The 14,137-nt window shown below is 58.1% G+C and overlaps 1 protein-coding gene across 5 annotated transcripts in view; it reads left to right on the forward strand.

The window, feature by feature from the left end:
• Positions 1–14,137, forward strand: part of Dot1l (DOT1 like histone lysine methyltransferase) — a 41,346-nt gene that overhangs the window by 11,216 nt on the left and 15,993 nt on the right. For all 5 annotated transcript variants that reach the window (XR_005089779.1, XR_005089776.1, XR_005089777.1 and 2 more), the window contains exons 3-9: positions 2,040–2,114; positions 4,911–4,974; positions 6,959–7,187; positions 8,745–8,839; positions 9,310–9,372; positions 13,156–13,211; positions 13,857–13,936. Coding sequence is in view for 1 of the 5 variants with exons in the window: in XM_037198185.1 (XP_037054080.1) it covers positions 2,040–2,114; positions 4,911–4,974; positions 6,959–7,187; positions 8,745–8,839; positions 9,310–9,372; positions 13,156–13,211; positions 13,857–13,936 (662 nt within the window). In the remaining 4 variants the exon portion in view is untranslated. The remainder of the gene's footprint in view (positions 1–2,039; positions 2,115–4,910; positions 4,975–6,958; positions 7,188–8,744; positions 8,840–9,309; positions 9,373–13,155; positions 13,212–13,856; positions 13,937–14,137) is intronic.

A 14,137-nucleotide genomic window follows, 5' to 3' on the forward strand; every position in this document is an offset into this window, starting at 1 on the left:
TCGGAGAAAGACAGGCGTTTGTGAGGCCCACTAAGATGTGATGTTGCTGCGTGAAGGGGCCTCCATCCTGATAGCTGCAGGGGCACAATGCCAGGGTGGCTGCCTGTTGGGATGGCTCTGGTGCCCTACTTCTGGAGCCTCTGCCCTCTGAGGCTCCTGAAATAGTGGGCGTAGACTAGGGGAGAAAAGCCCGGTAGACCCCAGAACTGCAACTGGACTCAGTTAGATTGCCACTGCGTGCTGGGAGGTGGAGCGAGCAGTGTGGCTACAGGTCAGCCTGGGCTGCCGAGACCAGGGAGTCGGCTCAGTGGGTGTAGCCCTTACTGTGCGAACCCGGGGACCTGACCTTCATCCCCGGACGCCGTGTGGGGATGGAAGGAGAGGACCAACCAGTCTGCGGAGGTCCTGACCCCACGCTCTGTGGTACACATGTCTCTGTCATGTGCTTGTGCATCTGCAAGTGCGTATGGGCACAACTCCACCCCCCCACATAAATAATAACTAAAAACGTAAAAGTCTGCCAGTGAAAGCTGAGACATTTTTGCAGGTTGAGGTGGGGGTTGCAGGTGGAATAGAACATGTCCTCTGGGTGTGCGCTTTCCTGTCTCTCCCACCTAGGCAGGTCAGAGAAGAGGGGACAGGGAGACCTAGATGCCGATCCTCCCAGGGGCCACCCTAGCACCTGTCCTTCCTGCCCCCCAGAAACATCCCTGCAGTTGTTAGGACAAGAGCCTGCTTCTGCCCCCCACCAAGCTGGGCGTGGCAGCAGACTGGGAACGACTCCGTGGGAAAACAAGCACCTGAGTTCAGATCCCACCCTAGAGCGCCTACCAGACACGGGAGCATGGGTCCGGGAGCTCGGGCAGCCAGCTGCCTGCAGGCCGTGGCCAGCAGGGGGTGGTCAAGTGGAAGGTCAGGGCCGGCACCTGAGGTCCTGACCTGTGCACCTGCGCCTGGGTCCACGCCATCCCACACACGGCAATAATTATGTGGCCACAGACAGAGGCAGCCTCTGGGGACTGACGTGATTCAGGGGTGAATAGAGGAAGAATTTGGGGAGCATGGAAGATGTCATTGTTAGGGAACGGGCTTTTTCCTAGGTGCTCTTTGCCATTGCAGCCTTCTGTAACTTTCAATGTAGGACCCCCCCCCTTTTTTTTTTCTAATTCTTAACAATTTTATTTTACTGCTGGGCATGGTGGCACACAGATCTTTAATCCTAAAACTTGGGAGGCAGAGGCAGGAGCATCTCTTGAGTTTGAGGCCAGCCTAGTCTACAGCTTGGTCTACATCGTCAGTTCTAGGACAGTCAGGACTATGTAGAGAGACCTTGCCTCAAAATAAATAAATAAATAAATAAATAAATAAATAGATAGATAGATAGATAGATAAATCGATAAATTAATAATTAAATTTTACTATCTGGTATATCCCAGGCTGATCTTGAACATAACAATGTAGCCTTGGGTGGCCTTGAACCCCTGATCTTTCTGCCAAACCCAGCTTCTCCTCGAGAGTTGTTTTGTTTCTGTGTTTGTGTGTAGGTGATGTATCTGTGTGTGTACACGTGCACATGGGGGAGGGGTCAGAGGACGCCTTTGTGGAGTTGGTTCTCTGTAGGGTTTCTCTGTGTGGTTTTGGTACCTGTCCCAGATCTAGCTCTGTAGACCAGGCTGGCCTTGAACTCTGCCCCCTCGAGTGCTGGGATTAAAGGCGTGTGCCATCTCCCGGCTTTCTTTTCTTTTTTCTGGGAAAGGCCCCATTATTGGAGCCCAGTCTAGCCTAGAATTTGAAGTCTTCGTGCCTCAGCCCACCCACCATTGCTGGGATGACTGGCGTGTGCCACCAAGCCTGGCTGATATTTTACTTTTTACCATAACAAATGAATTTGGTTCTTTTCCACATCCCAGCACTGTTTGACCTTGGCCTCGTAAAATCCATGTGATTTCTCAGTAGCTTGTCAGTTCACAGTATGCAGTAGCCCCCGCTGCCCCCCAGAGTGGGGCTTAGACCAGCAGAAGCTGTGTGTTCCATTTCAGGTGGGTCTGTGAGGAAATCCCGGATCTCAAGCTGGCCATGGAGAACTACGTTCTCATCGACTATGACACCAAAAGGTGAGCAGGAAGGGGGTGAGTGGGCTCTTGGCTTACCGCCTGATGGTCCACACCTTGCCAGCCATCTGTGTAAAGCTTCCAGAAAAGTCTGTCTGATGGTGGAGTGAGGCCATCCCTGGGAACTCCACTCTGAACAACCTTGAATTGGTACATAGGAAAGGAGCAGGGTTGGTGGGGGAGCCCTTGGCTCCGACTAGGTAGGTGTGGGTGAGGCGGTAGGGTCTCTGTCCCTGCCCAGCATCTCTGCTCCTGGACTGAGTGGGTGGAGAAGAGACGGCATCCCTGGAGTGTTGACGAGAGGGTTTGTTTACCTCCTGCTCAGAGCCTGCTCCTTCTGGACTCTGCCTGCAAAGCTTTGCTTGACCCCTGACCTCATCACTAGAAAGGGCTCCTGATGCTGGTCAGCCTTGGTGACCCTGGGCCAGTCCCCTGGGTGGGCCTCTGTCCCCCATGACTGGCGTCTGGTGTGAGCTCCTGTGTTGCAGGCCCCTCTCTGGACCCACAGGGCACAGAAGCCTGCCTTTCCGCTGTGTGAGAGACGGGGGGGGGGCAGCCAGGGGGCCAGGGCAGGAGCCTCTGTCCTTGTGGAGCTGGGGTGACCCTGTCTCATTGCCTTTGAGTTCATAGCCTAGCAGCTCGTCCGGGACTTGACTTTGGCCGTGCATGTGGACCCCTGGGCCCTGCTGATGGAGTGTTGGCCTTCTTGACTCACTCAACCTGATCTCAGACTTGTGGGCCCCGGGACTCAGCCCCTCAGTAGCTCGGGCTTGGCTTGTGTGTGTCGTCACCACACGCTGTGATGGCCTCTCCTCAGCACCTTCAGTTCAGGGAAGCCTTGCCTCTGCCTGTGGCTGCTGCTGGCCTGGGTCCCTCCCGAGCATGCTGGGGTGCTAGGGCATCACGTGACTCCCTCACACGGGGAGGAAGTTGTTGTGTGTATTAGTGCCGCAGAGCCCCTTCCCCCAGCCTGGGGCTCCCTATGGGCTCTGGACATTTCGAACCTCCCTGGGCATGCAAGGAGTAGAGTGGCCCCGGGTCCCCAGAACCGTGCCGCTTCTGCCTGGGTTAATCTCAACGGCGAGAATAAGATTTTTGTTGGGGTGCACCCAAGAGCTGGCCAGCAGCTGCCTCCTAAGTCAGGTTAAAGAGAGCATCCCTGGATCCACCTCTTGGGCCCCTTTTAAGGAGTAAAATCACTTGTAGTTTTACAGAGGGAGACAATGGGGCCATAAGGAACTATAAAGAGACCTTAAAAACCATCATCATTGTGATCAACATGTGATCAGGGAGGGTCAGGGAGGGTCAGAACATTCTAAAAAACAAACCAAACACACACACACACACACACACACACACACACACACACACAAAACCCTAAACCAAGGCCATGGGTTGTGAAAGGTCAGGTTCCAGGAAACAGAGCAACTCAGCTCGTAGAGTAAATAGAAACATTTTTAACAGTGAAGCATAATGACTCCTGCCTTTATGATGGCATCAGGCAGGTTCCTCACCTGGCACTCATAGTGCCCAGGAGTCTTCCCTATTTGAGCCGTCCTGCCCCATGCCTGTCTCAGGAGCTACAGATTCCTGACCTGGCATACAGAGGCTGGCGGGCACCACTGCCCACACACTCCTTGGTACTGTCTCTGCTTGTTGCTTTTTAAAAGATTGTATTTGGCCAGGCGGTGGTGGTGGTGATGGCGGCGGTGCACGCCTTTAATCCCAGCACTCGGGAGGCAGAGACAGGTGGATCCCTGTGAGTTCGAGACCAGCCTGGTCTATAGAGTGAGATCCAGGACAGGCACCAAAGCTACACAGAGAAACCCTGTCTCGAAAAAACCAAAACCAAAAACAAAAAGAAAAAAAGAAAGAAAGAAAAAAGAAAAAATATTTCATTTATTTTTATTTTTGAGTGTGAGCATTGGCCTGCTTGTATGTCTGTGTACCCTGTGTGAGCAGTGCCCCACAAGGGCCAGAAGAGGGAGTTGGATCCCCTGGAGCTGGAGGTACAGATGGTGGTGAGCCACTGTGAGTGCTGAGAACACAACCCCGATCCTCTGAGAGAGCAGCCAGTGCTCTAACCACTGAGCAACCTCTTCAGCCCCAATTCTGCTTTCTTTTCTCATTGGAGATGGACTCCCAGTGTAGCCCTGGCTGCCTGGGGCTCATTAGGTTAGGGCTGAGTGTGGGCCAGCTTTCTCTCGTGGTCCTTACAGTTGAGAGGGCTGGACAACGGGGGTTCTGCTCTGAAGCAGGGCTATGTAGGAAGGGGACGGGGCCTCTGGCCGCCCGGTACGTCTGTCAGTCTCCATGTAAGGGCCTGTCCTCCTGGGGGACCGGGAAACCTGGTGGCTGTCCACCTTCCACCTCATTTGAGACAGTCCCTTGTTCCCCTGCTGCACATGCTAACCCCACCCCTTCTGTCTTAGACGCCTGGGGACCACAGATGTCTGCCCCCCGTCCAGCCTTGTGTGGATTCTGAGGACTCGAACTCAGGACCTCATACTTGGCGGCAGGCATTTCAGTTGCTGAGCCATCTCCACAGCCCTAGCCCAGTCTCTGTCGTAGCTTGTTCCTGAGCTCCTCCTCATGGTGACGTGCTCTGCTCATGGAGCAGGCAGTGGATGCAGACCGGACCAGACTGGGCCAGACACTGTCGCAGGGTGCAGCCTCTGGCGGCCTGCTGTGTAGGTGGTTCTGGAATCCCAAGCCTCCCTGGAGGCTTGGCCCAGCCCTCTGCATCTGTGAAAGCTGGGTACATTGCAGCCCACTGACACACCCGCCTTTCTTTCTCAGTTTCGAAAGCATGCAGAGGCTGTGTGACAAGTACAACCGAGCCATCGACAGCATCCACCAGCTGGTAGGTGGCTCCCCACTTGCACGGCTGTCCGCTCTGGCCGCTCCCCGTGGGTGTGCATGGTGCCGGCTGCAGGCCCCCGGGCAGACTAGCACCAGGAGCTCCTGGTGGCTGTGAAAGTGCTGGGGAGGCCGGGGCGTGGGGAGGCCGGGCCGTCAGCGGCAGCATGTGAAGCGAGGAGCTGGGGTCAGTGCATCTCTGCCATCCCTGTGTGCTACAGCAGGCAGGGGTGCGGGCAGCCAGCCCGCTTCGGAACTCTGACTACTTTAGTCTGCCCTCCTGTGTGAGGGGTGCACTGCTCACCACAGCCTCCTGACGCCGTCTTCCGCCTGCCCACCTAAGCTGACCAGCTGGGTGCAGACCGCAGAGCTCGGCCGCTGAGCACCCCGAGTGGTCTTTCTAGAAGGCACAGGCATCTCCGGCATTGGAGATCTTAGCAGGCGTTGGCCGTTGTGGGCTCTGTGGTGTGGGAGCGCTCCTGTGGAGGCCGTGGCCGTGCAGACGCTGGGCTGGCACAGCGTGGCTTTGTGGCTCTTCATCACTGTGCCATGGGGACACCAGCTGAAGCAGCTCACTAGGCCTCCTGTGGGGCAGCGAGAGGCTTGGGGCCCGGCCCCTTCAGCAGGGCTGTCCTGTCCTGTCCTGTCGCGTCTTGTCCCGGTGCTGTGGCCGGCAGTGTCCACGCCATGAGACTAAGGGGTTGAGCCTTCCTTCTCCCCGAGGGAGTCCCTCCTCCCATTTGGTATCTCAGATGAGTAGATGAGTGAGTGCCAGGGTGTGCAGGGTGTACTCACAGGGCCAGCCTGGCCCTGCCGCGGGGAGTCCGCAGCTCTTTAAGACCGTTTGTCTCCTTGTGAACTTGAGTTAAAGACCCCGTCCCAAGGCTAGAGAGTCTGAGGTCTGTTCTGGGAGGATACATACCTGCCAGGGAGCCTGGAGTGGATCCTGGGACCCTGGGGCTGGGCTTAGGCCAGGAGGCTTATAAGGTCCAGTCAGAGTTCACCTTCATGTGAGTAACCTAAATGGAGTGCCTGAGTTGGTGTGGAGGGATGTTGTTGGAATCTAGATGGTCTTTTAACACCCCACCCACCCAGCCGCCGGGCGGTGGTGGCGCCCGCCTTTAATCCCAGCACTCGGGAGGCAGAGCCAGGTGGATCTCTGAGTTCGAGGCCAGCCTGGTCTACAGAGTGAGATCCAGGAGAGGTGCAAAGCTACACAGAGAAACCCTGTGTAGGAAAACAAAAACAAAAAACAACCCGAGCCAGGTATCAGAGGAAAGCTGAAAGGTTAGGGAAGCAGAACAGCATCCACCAGTGTTTACGCCATGCTCAGCTAAAGAGAGCGGGCTCCTGTCTCCTCATGCGCCTTGCTCTGCGCAGACATCACTCCCGGGATTACAGGCGCGTGCGCTTCCCGAGCAAAGGCACAGATCCCGAGTGACAGGATTACGGGTGTGCGCCACCACCGCCTGACCTTAAGTCTAATCTCGTGGCTGGCTGATCCTCGGGCAAGTTGACTAGGGTGCAGAGTCCATCATCACCACAGAGGGATCAGACACAGAAGCCTAGCCTGCCAAATCGGCTCTGTGCACTCGGAGGAGCACTCACAGTGCTGTGTTCTTTTGTCTGTGGTCTTTGGGGTGCACTCTTTACCACCGAGCCACACTCCAGCCCCACTTTTTGCGTTTGTTTATTTTGAGACGGGGTTTCTCTGTGTAGCCCTGGCTGTCCTGGATCTGGATCTAGAGGCCAGGATAGCCTCACACTCAGAGATCCGCCTGCTTCTGCTTCCCCAGTGCTGGCATTAAAGGTGTGCGCCACCTCACCTGGGGACCTTTGGGGGTTTTGGTACAGGATCTTACTGTGTAGTCCAGGCTGGCCTTGGACTGACAATGTTCTTCCTGCTTCAGCCTCTCAAGTTTTGGGGGTCAGGCAGGTGCTGCTGGCTGCTGTGGGACGTAGTGGGTCATGTCCACTCTTGTCCCCAGTGGAAGGGCACCACGCAGCCCATGAAGCTGAACACTCGGCCCTCCAATGGGCTCCTGCGGCACATCCTGCAGCAGGTGTACAACCACTCCGTGACCGACCCCGAGAAGCTCAACAACTACGAGCCCTTCTCCCCGGAGGTGTACGGGGAGACCTCCTTCGACCTGGTCGCCCAGATGATCGACGAGATCAAGATGACCGAGGACGACCTGTTTGTAGACCTGGGCAGTGGTGAGTGTCTTGTAGCGCGACCCTCGAGCTGTCCTTGGCGCTCAGTGCAGCTCAAGGGGCTGGCTTCTCAGGGAGGGCCTGGTTCAGCCACCAGTGCTCCTGCTCAGGACTCCCCAGAGCCCGGGCTGTCTGCCTGGTTGGCTGTGGTGGATCTGATGGTGTCTGCTTTTCTTGGGGCAAGGCTTACTTAGGGTCACTATTGCTCTGATGAAACACCATGACCTAAAGGCTAGTCGGGGAGGCAGGGGTTTATCCGGCTCACTTCCACATCACTGTTCGTCACTGAAGGAACACAGGACAGGAACTCAAGCAGGGCAGGACCCCGGAGCAGGAGCTGATGCAGAGGCCATGGAGGGAGCTGCTGACTGCTTGTTCCCCATGTCTCAGCCTGCTTTCTTACGGAACCCAGGACCACAGCCCAGGGGTGGCACCACCCACAATGGGGCCATCAATCACTAATTATGAACATATGCCAGGTGTGATGGTGTATGCCTTTAATCCTAGGCCTCAGGAGGCAGAAGCAGGGGGATCTCTGTGAGTTTGAGGCCAGCCTGGTCTACAGAGTGAGTTCCAGGACAGCCAGGGCTACAGAGAAACCCTGTTTTGAAAAACCAAAAAGACAAAAGACCAGAGAGAGAGAGAGAGAGAGAGAGAGAGAATATGAGAATATGCCCAGTGCCCTAAGCCTGCCTGCAACCTGATCTTCTGGGAGCATTTTCTCAATAGAGGCTCTCTCCTCTCGGATGACTCTAGCTTGTGTCAGGTTGACATAAAACTGCCCAGCACAGGGCTTATCTCCTGTACCTCATGGGGGGTGAGGTAGAGGCTGGAAAAGGCCCAGCTACTCCCTGCAACTCCTTTCGAAGCTGCTGGTCCAGTCCTGAAGGTCGAGCCTTCTGGGTCCCTGACCTCCCAGAGCCCTCCCTCCCCAAGGCACTGTAGCTTTGCGACTCACTCTCCACCCAACTGTGGAGGGCGCCTCCTGGCCGGGCCCTGTGTCTCTCCTGGCTTCTCTGCCCTGTGCTCCTGAGCTGCGTTAGTGGAAAACACTGCCCTGTAGACAGTCAGGTGGCGCGCGCGCGTGCCATCCGAAATGTGGAACTGCGCTGCCACGTGGAGGGGTTCATCTTCAGAGCCTCCACCCTCAGTGGCATGAAGCAGTGTGGCAGGCCCGGCTTCCCGGCACAGGGCCAGCGGGTGCCGGTCGCTGGGGTTTGCAGCTCTGAACTTGTCGCCTTGTTCTCGTCCTCTAGCAGATCCGTTAGGTCAGGGCGCTCGCTCGCTGGCCTGATGGCTATGGCTGTGTGGCCCCAGCAGGACCAGGGGTGACTTAGGTGAAGACGCGCCTTTCCGGGGACTGCAGAGCCTTGTGCGGCCGTCCCTAGGCTGCAGCTTCACAGATGGCATTGTGGGTAGTGGAGTGGCACAGACAGCTTTGCTGGGAGGTCTGTGCCGTTGATGACCTCCTCTGATGCCAAGGGACATTGTCATGTGGCTGAGGCCACTGGGTCTCTGTGGAGGCCTCCCAGACTCTGACCTGTGTCTCTCCGGCTGAAGGTGTGGGGCAGGTTGTCCTTCAGGTTGCTGCTGCCACCAACTGTAAACATCACTACGGAGTGGAGAAAGCGGACATCCCAGCCAAGTACGCGGAGGTGAGCAGACTCGGGCACGCTGCCTCAGGCTTCCGTGTCTGGGTGCGGCTCTTCCAGGCCAAGAGTTTCTGTGTTTGTGACAGCCAGCACCTCCCAGCAGAGTGCCTGTGTCCCTGGCAGGCTCTGCAGACCTTCATGACGAGCACGCCCTGCCGCTGGCCGAGCATGGCCACCTCCTCCTGGAGTTGAGAGGGCGCACGTTTCCTGTGGGCGCCCTCAATCTGTTCCTCCCGCGATGGGGTTCAGGCTCTTGCTGGAGCTGCAGAGGATGATCTTGGGCTCTGTTGGAGGGTTGGGAACCTGTGACTGTCCCATGGCCCCTGTGGGTGCCCCCCTCCCCCTGTGTTCCACAGCAGTGTTGCTGTAGACAGCTCCCAGTGTGTTGTCCAGTGTGATCCTGCAGGGCCTGTGGACCCTCCCCGCCTCGGCTCCCTGAGTGTGTAACAGGCTGTGTGCTTTCTTTCCCTCAGACCATGGACCGAGAGTTCAGGAAGTGGATGAAATGGTATGGAAAAAAGCATGCAGAATACACAGTGAGTGCCATCGCTCCATGCCCGCGGCCTCCATCCCAGCCCAGCCCCTTTCCCCTCCTCTTCTGACCCCAGTCAGCCCTGACCAGTGACCCTAGCCCTCTGTGGGCACAGTCCCTGGAGCTGACTGCAGAGCCCAGCTGAGCTCTGCCTTTCCTGCTCCCCTGGCCCGGGCACCATCCCTAGACAGCCTGTGCTGACCGTGGGCTGTGGCCGTAAGTGCTTAGCTCTACCGAGCCCAGCCTTCCAGCCCGGCAAGTGCGCCCCGCTGGGCTGCACCCTCGCTATTGCTTGGAGCATTAAGGGTTGGGGCCCTTGGGTTCTTGATTGGGTGAGGCCATCCTGTGCGCTGGCCGGGAGAGGCAGTCTGCAGTGACTTTCTGTGGTGCCTGTGAGCTGTGGGCGCCAGAATCCACTGGCCATGGCTCTGCCTTGCTCTGCGTCTGTCCCCCTTCCTGCAATAAACCCAGCTCACGCCTGCTTTCTTGGGGAAAGTCTCTTGAGGGTCTTGGGAACCTGTTAGGAGTGAGGCCCACCTGACACCTGTGTCTGGGACCCAGGAGATGGGTCCTGATTCCCAAGACTCTGTGCCCTCCTTCATTAACTGTGATGATGACTCTTCACACTTTTCGTGGGGCCTGTTGGTTCCACACCCACGTAGAGATCTCGGTGACTAAGGGCACAGCTTTCAGGAAGACCCTGCCCGGTCCCCAGTGGCCTCCTGGTGGTTGTTTATTTCCTCTTCTTTTTTCTCAGCTTGTCATTGTTGGATGACCTGGCCTGTGGTTTAAGGTGTGGTGTGGCTGGTGTTTGTCATGTTGGCTGGTGTCACTGTTGGGCCCAAGAGGCCTCAGGGCTAAGGCCAAGGGCAGTTGTTGAGGGCTCGGTGACCATCAGAAGCACCCTGGCAGCAGAGATAGAGAAAGCGACTGTTGGCCGTTCCGTGTCCACTCTGGCTTCCCACAGCCCCTTGAGTGACCGCCAGCCTTGTCCAGGAGCCTTCGGGCACCTGCCTGGCCTGCGGTGCAGCGCCACAGCTTTGATGGGCAGGCCGTGAGCCTGCCCTCTGTTGTTGAGCATCAGGAAAAAAGCCAGGGGAGCCTTCCTGGCCCCCAACTGCCTAGTGCCGCAGCGCCAGGCCAGCCAGCTCTGCCGACGTGCTCCCTCCAGTGGCTGGCTGGAGCCGGGCCGGCCCTCCCCCTTCTCCAAGGGCCCTCCCTCAGCAAGCCTGGGCAGGCAGGCTCCTGCTCCTCTGTGTGGTGCCTCCTGCTGCTCCCTGCCTTCCCATCACCCTGGCAGCGGGGCTGTAGAGCTTTATGCGCAGTTCCTCTTCTCAGAGGGGACCTGGCCTTTGACCCCTGACCCTGGAAAGGGTAGAGTAGTCTGACTCCCGAGATGCTGGCCGCACTTGCCCAAGCATCCCTGCCGTAGGTGGTGGTTGTGCTGAGGTGCGCCATGGGCAGGCAGTCCTGCCGAGGCGTGCGCGTGGGGCGTGTCTGAGGCTGTGTCCACAGACCTCGGCACCTCCGCTCTTGTGCACGCCAGACCGAGTTGATGGTTCTCGCACTGGCTCAGTCTATGTCTGACCATGGCCTCTTGGGGCTCATCCATGGTGACCTTTCCTGGCCCTCCCCTCCCCTCCTGCCTCTTCCATGTTGGAGGGTGTGTGTAGCTGTGACACTGTTGCTTGCGGATGTGAACAAGTATTTCCCAGATAGGGAACCAACAAAGCCCAGCCTGGAGAACTCGGGAGCAGAAATGACTGAGCTGCATCCCCAAGACCCAGCCCAGCATGCGGGGCGGCTCACGAGGCCGGGACCGTGGAGGGCGCTGCGCAGCCCGCAGGCAGCAGGGCAGGCTGGACGGCGTCCTTCCCGGTGGCTCCGTAGACCTGAGCCTCCCTCCCCAGCAGCTCGGCTGCTGTGACCGCGTCTCTCGTCGTCCTTTCTGCTCCTGTTCCTGCGGCGGGAGGGCTCAGCATCTCCGCTCGGTTTCGGGGACTTCCTGTCTGCGGGCTCCCCGCAGGGCCGAGTGTATGGAGATTTCCTGCACAGCAGTAGACACCTTGCTTCAGGCCTGGGCTTCCATCCCAGGCCAGATGGCCAGGACTGGAGAGTCCCTGGTCACAGACGCAGATGGCATGGCTAAGTGGCCCCCAGACCGGGTGGCCTGGTTGGCCAGGACAGCACTGGGGCCTGCAGTGGGAGTGATGCCGGCCCCACCCGTGACACAGCTGCAGGGTGAGGTCTGTCCTGGACGGGGCTCCAGAGGCCGCAGCACAAGCACACAGCAGAGCCAGGGAGGACCTCAGGGCTAGCAGAGCTCCTAGGAGTCTCAGAACACGCTGCAGGGGGATGGCGGCATGGGCTCTGCTGCAGTGCTTAGCTTAGGGGAGAGCGGGAGCCCAGAGCCCAGGCTAGACCAGGTGCTGGCCTGCATCCGGAGGACGGCTGGAGTCCCCATCCCCAGGCTGGGCTGGTGCATAGCAGAGCTGAGTCAGGGTCGCTCGGGGCTAGAGTGGATGAGAGGTGGGCCTTGGCCTGGGCTGGGCTGTTTAGACCCACAGGGCTCAGGCCACCCCAGTCCAGGCCCGTCCACTGGAGGATGGAGGCTGTGTAGCTGCTCCTGGCAGAGGACAGCCTTGTCCTAGCGGGTTGGGGCGGTGGCCCTGTTATTCTGCCACTCCACACCTCATGGGGACTCCAGTGTGGGCCTCTGCTGTTACCTGTGGTCGGCATCCCTGTCTCCCTCCTCCTCCGGTACTCATAATCCACTTCTAGTCAGCCGGTTTGCCTGCTGTGGTGTCCCGCACCGCGTGGCCTGCTGTGCATCGGATCTTTGCTCCCGTTCATTGCCAAGTAGCTTTCCAGCACATGGATACGTCTGTCCATCTGTCCATGGATGTCTCGGCCTTTTGGGGCTTTGTCAACAACTAAACAACCTCCCATCCCATGATCTCCATGTAGAGCGGACTGTTCTTTTCCTGGGGCTCATGCCTGGTGCCACAGCTGGTGGGGGGTCTGCAGAACTCAAAACCCAAATTGCTTGGGTCTCTGAGTGTCATAGCTCCAGGTACTCAGGGTAAAAGCTGTTTCCACTGGGCAGTGGTGGCGCACACCTTTAATCCCAGGACTCCCTAGGCAGGTGGATTTCTGTGAGTTCGAAGCCAGCCTGGTCTACAGAGCGAGTTCCAGGACAGCCAGGGCTACACAGAGAAACCCTATATAGAAAAACCAAGAAAGACAAAAGAAAAAAAACCTGTTTCCCTTCAACACACTCTGGCCTCAGTGACATCAGTGCTGACAGAGTGAGGACCAAGGGGCAGGCCGCAGGTTGGGGTCAGATGTGCAGCAGACATGGACTAATGCAAGCTGTGTAGAGGCGACCTCTTCTTCAGGCACAGCCCTCGTAGATGATGACAAGTGACAGGATGGTTGGTCCAGTGGCTTCCTGGCTACAGAGATGCATTCATGTCTGTAGAGTCTGCAGATGGCCTGTGTGATGCTGCTTTTCTGGGGACACAGTCTAGCGTGCAGAGAGGGTTGGCTGGTCAAGCAGATGGCACTGTGACTCCTCACCTGGATCGACACCATCCTCTTGTCTGTCCCGAGTGGGTGCTGCTTCCTGCTGGGGTTCAGGCCCTGCCCTCTGCAGAGCTGTCCACTGGCTGTCCACGGTCACCTCCCCACCCTGAGATCCAGCTCATTCCATGTCTCTCACAGCAGCTGCGGGGACTGGGTTTGAACCAAGCAAGCCTGTGAGTAAACGTGTTCCTTTCTTTCTTAGCTGGAACGAGGTGACTTCCTCTCAGAGGAGTGGAGGGAACGGATCGCCAACACGAGGTACGGCCGGCTGTGGGCTGTGCTGCTGCCTGTGCTGTGGCCTCTGATGCTGGCTCCGCAGATGGGGTGGCTGTCGTGGAGGGGCTGCGGGGCTGCTGCCTCCAGAGTGCCCGCCCCTCCCTCCTCTGGGGCTGGCCTGGCTGTGGTCTCACATCGGGTGCCGTGGCCCCTGTGCTGGTCCCCAGGAGCGTCCTGGGCTGTCCTCATCCTGGGGTCGGGTCTATCGGGATCGAGGTGTTTTCTCTTGGGGGTGGTGCCTGCCTCCCGCAATGCACCTGCCTGCCGCCATGCACCTGCCTGCTTGTCAGTGTGTCCCTTTGCTCCTGCCCTGTGACCACCCTGTCTTCCGTGAGCAGTCCTCCCTGGACTCTGGCCAGGGAGTGCTTCCAGGAAGCCCGCTTTATTTCAGAAGTGCCAATATTCAAAGTCGGCACCTGGTGCTGGACTTAGCCAGAGCTTGCGGCCTCCTCCGAGGGGAATTTTGTGCCTGTCTCCTGTCCCTGCTTTCCTGCTTACTCTGCTCACCTCAGATGGGTGGGCGGGGGTGGGGGGCAGCCCCCGGCAGGGACCGACAGCAGTCTGTGTCCAGGCTGGGACTCGATGTGCACAGCCTCAGTTTTACTGAACTGAAACATTGTTTTGCAGTGTTATATTTGTGAATAACTTTGCCTTTGGTCCTGAGGTGGATCACCAGCTGAAGGAGCGGTTCGCAAACATGAAGGAAGGTAACGCAGCCCTCCTGCCCACAGGCCTGGTGCCGCCACCCTCTCCGGGGGAACATGCAGTTAGGTCAGCTTCCAGGGGAGGTCCTCAGCGACCCTCCCTATCATGACCCGTAGTGCATGGAGGCCCAGGCCCCACCCGCTTCCTGCCCTCCCTCCTTCCCCACTCCTGGGCGGCACAGCAGAAGTGAGGGCTTGGCGGCA

This window comes from Peromyscus leucopus, chromosome 22 (assembly GCF_004664715.2).
Source record: "Peromyscus leucopus breed LL Stock chromosome 22, UCI_PerLeu_2.1, whole genome shotgun sequence".
Lineage (NCBI taxonomy): Eukaryota > Metazoa > Chordata > Mammalia > Rodentia > Cricetidae > Peromyscus > Peromyscus leucopus.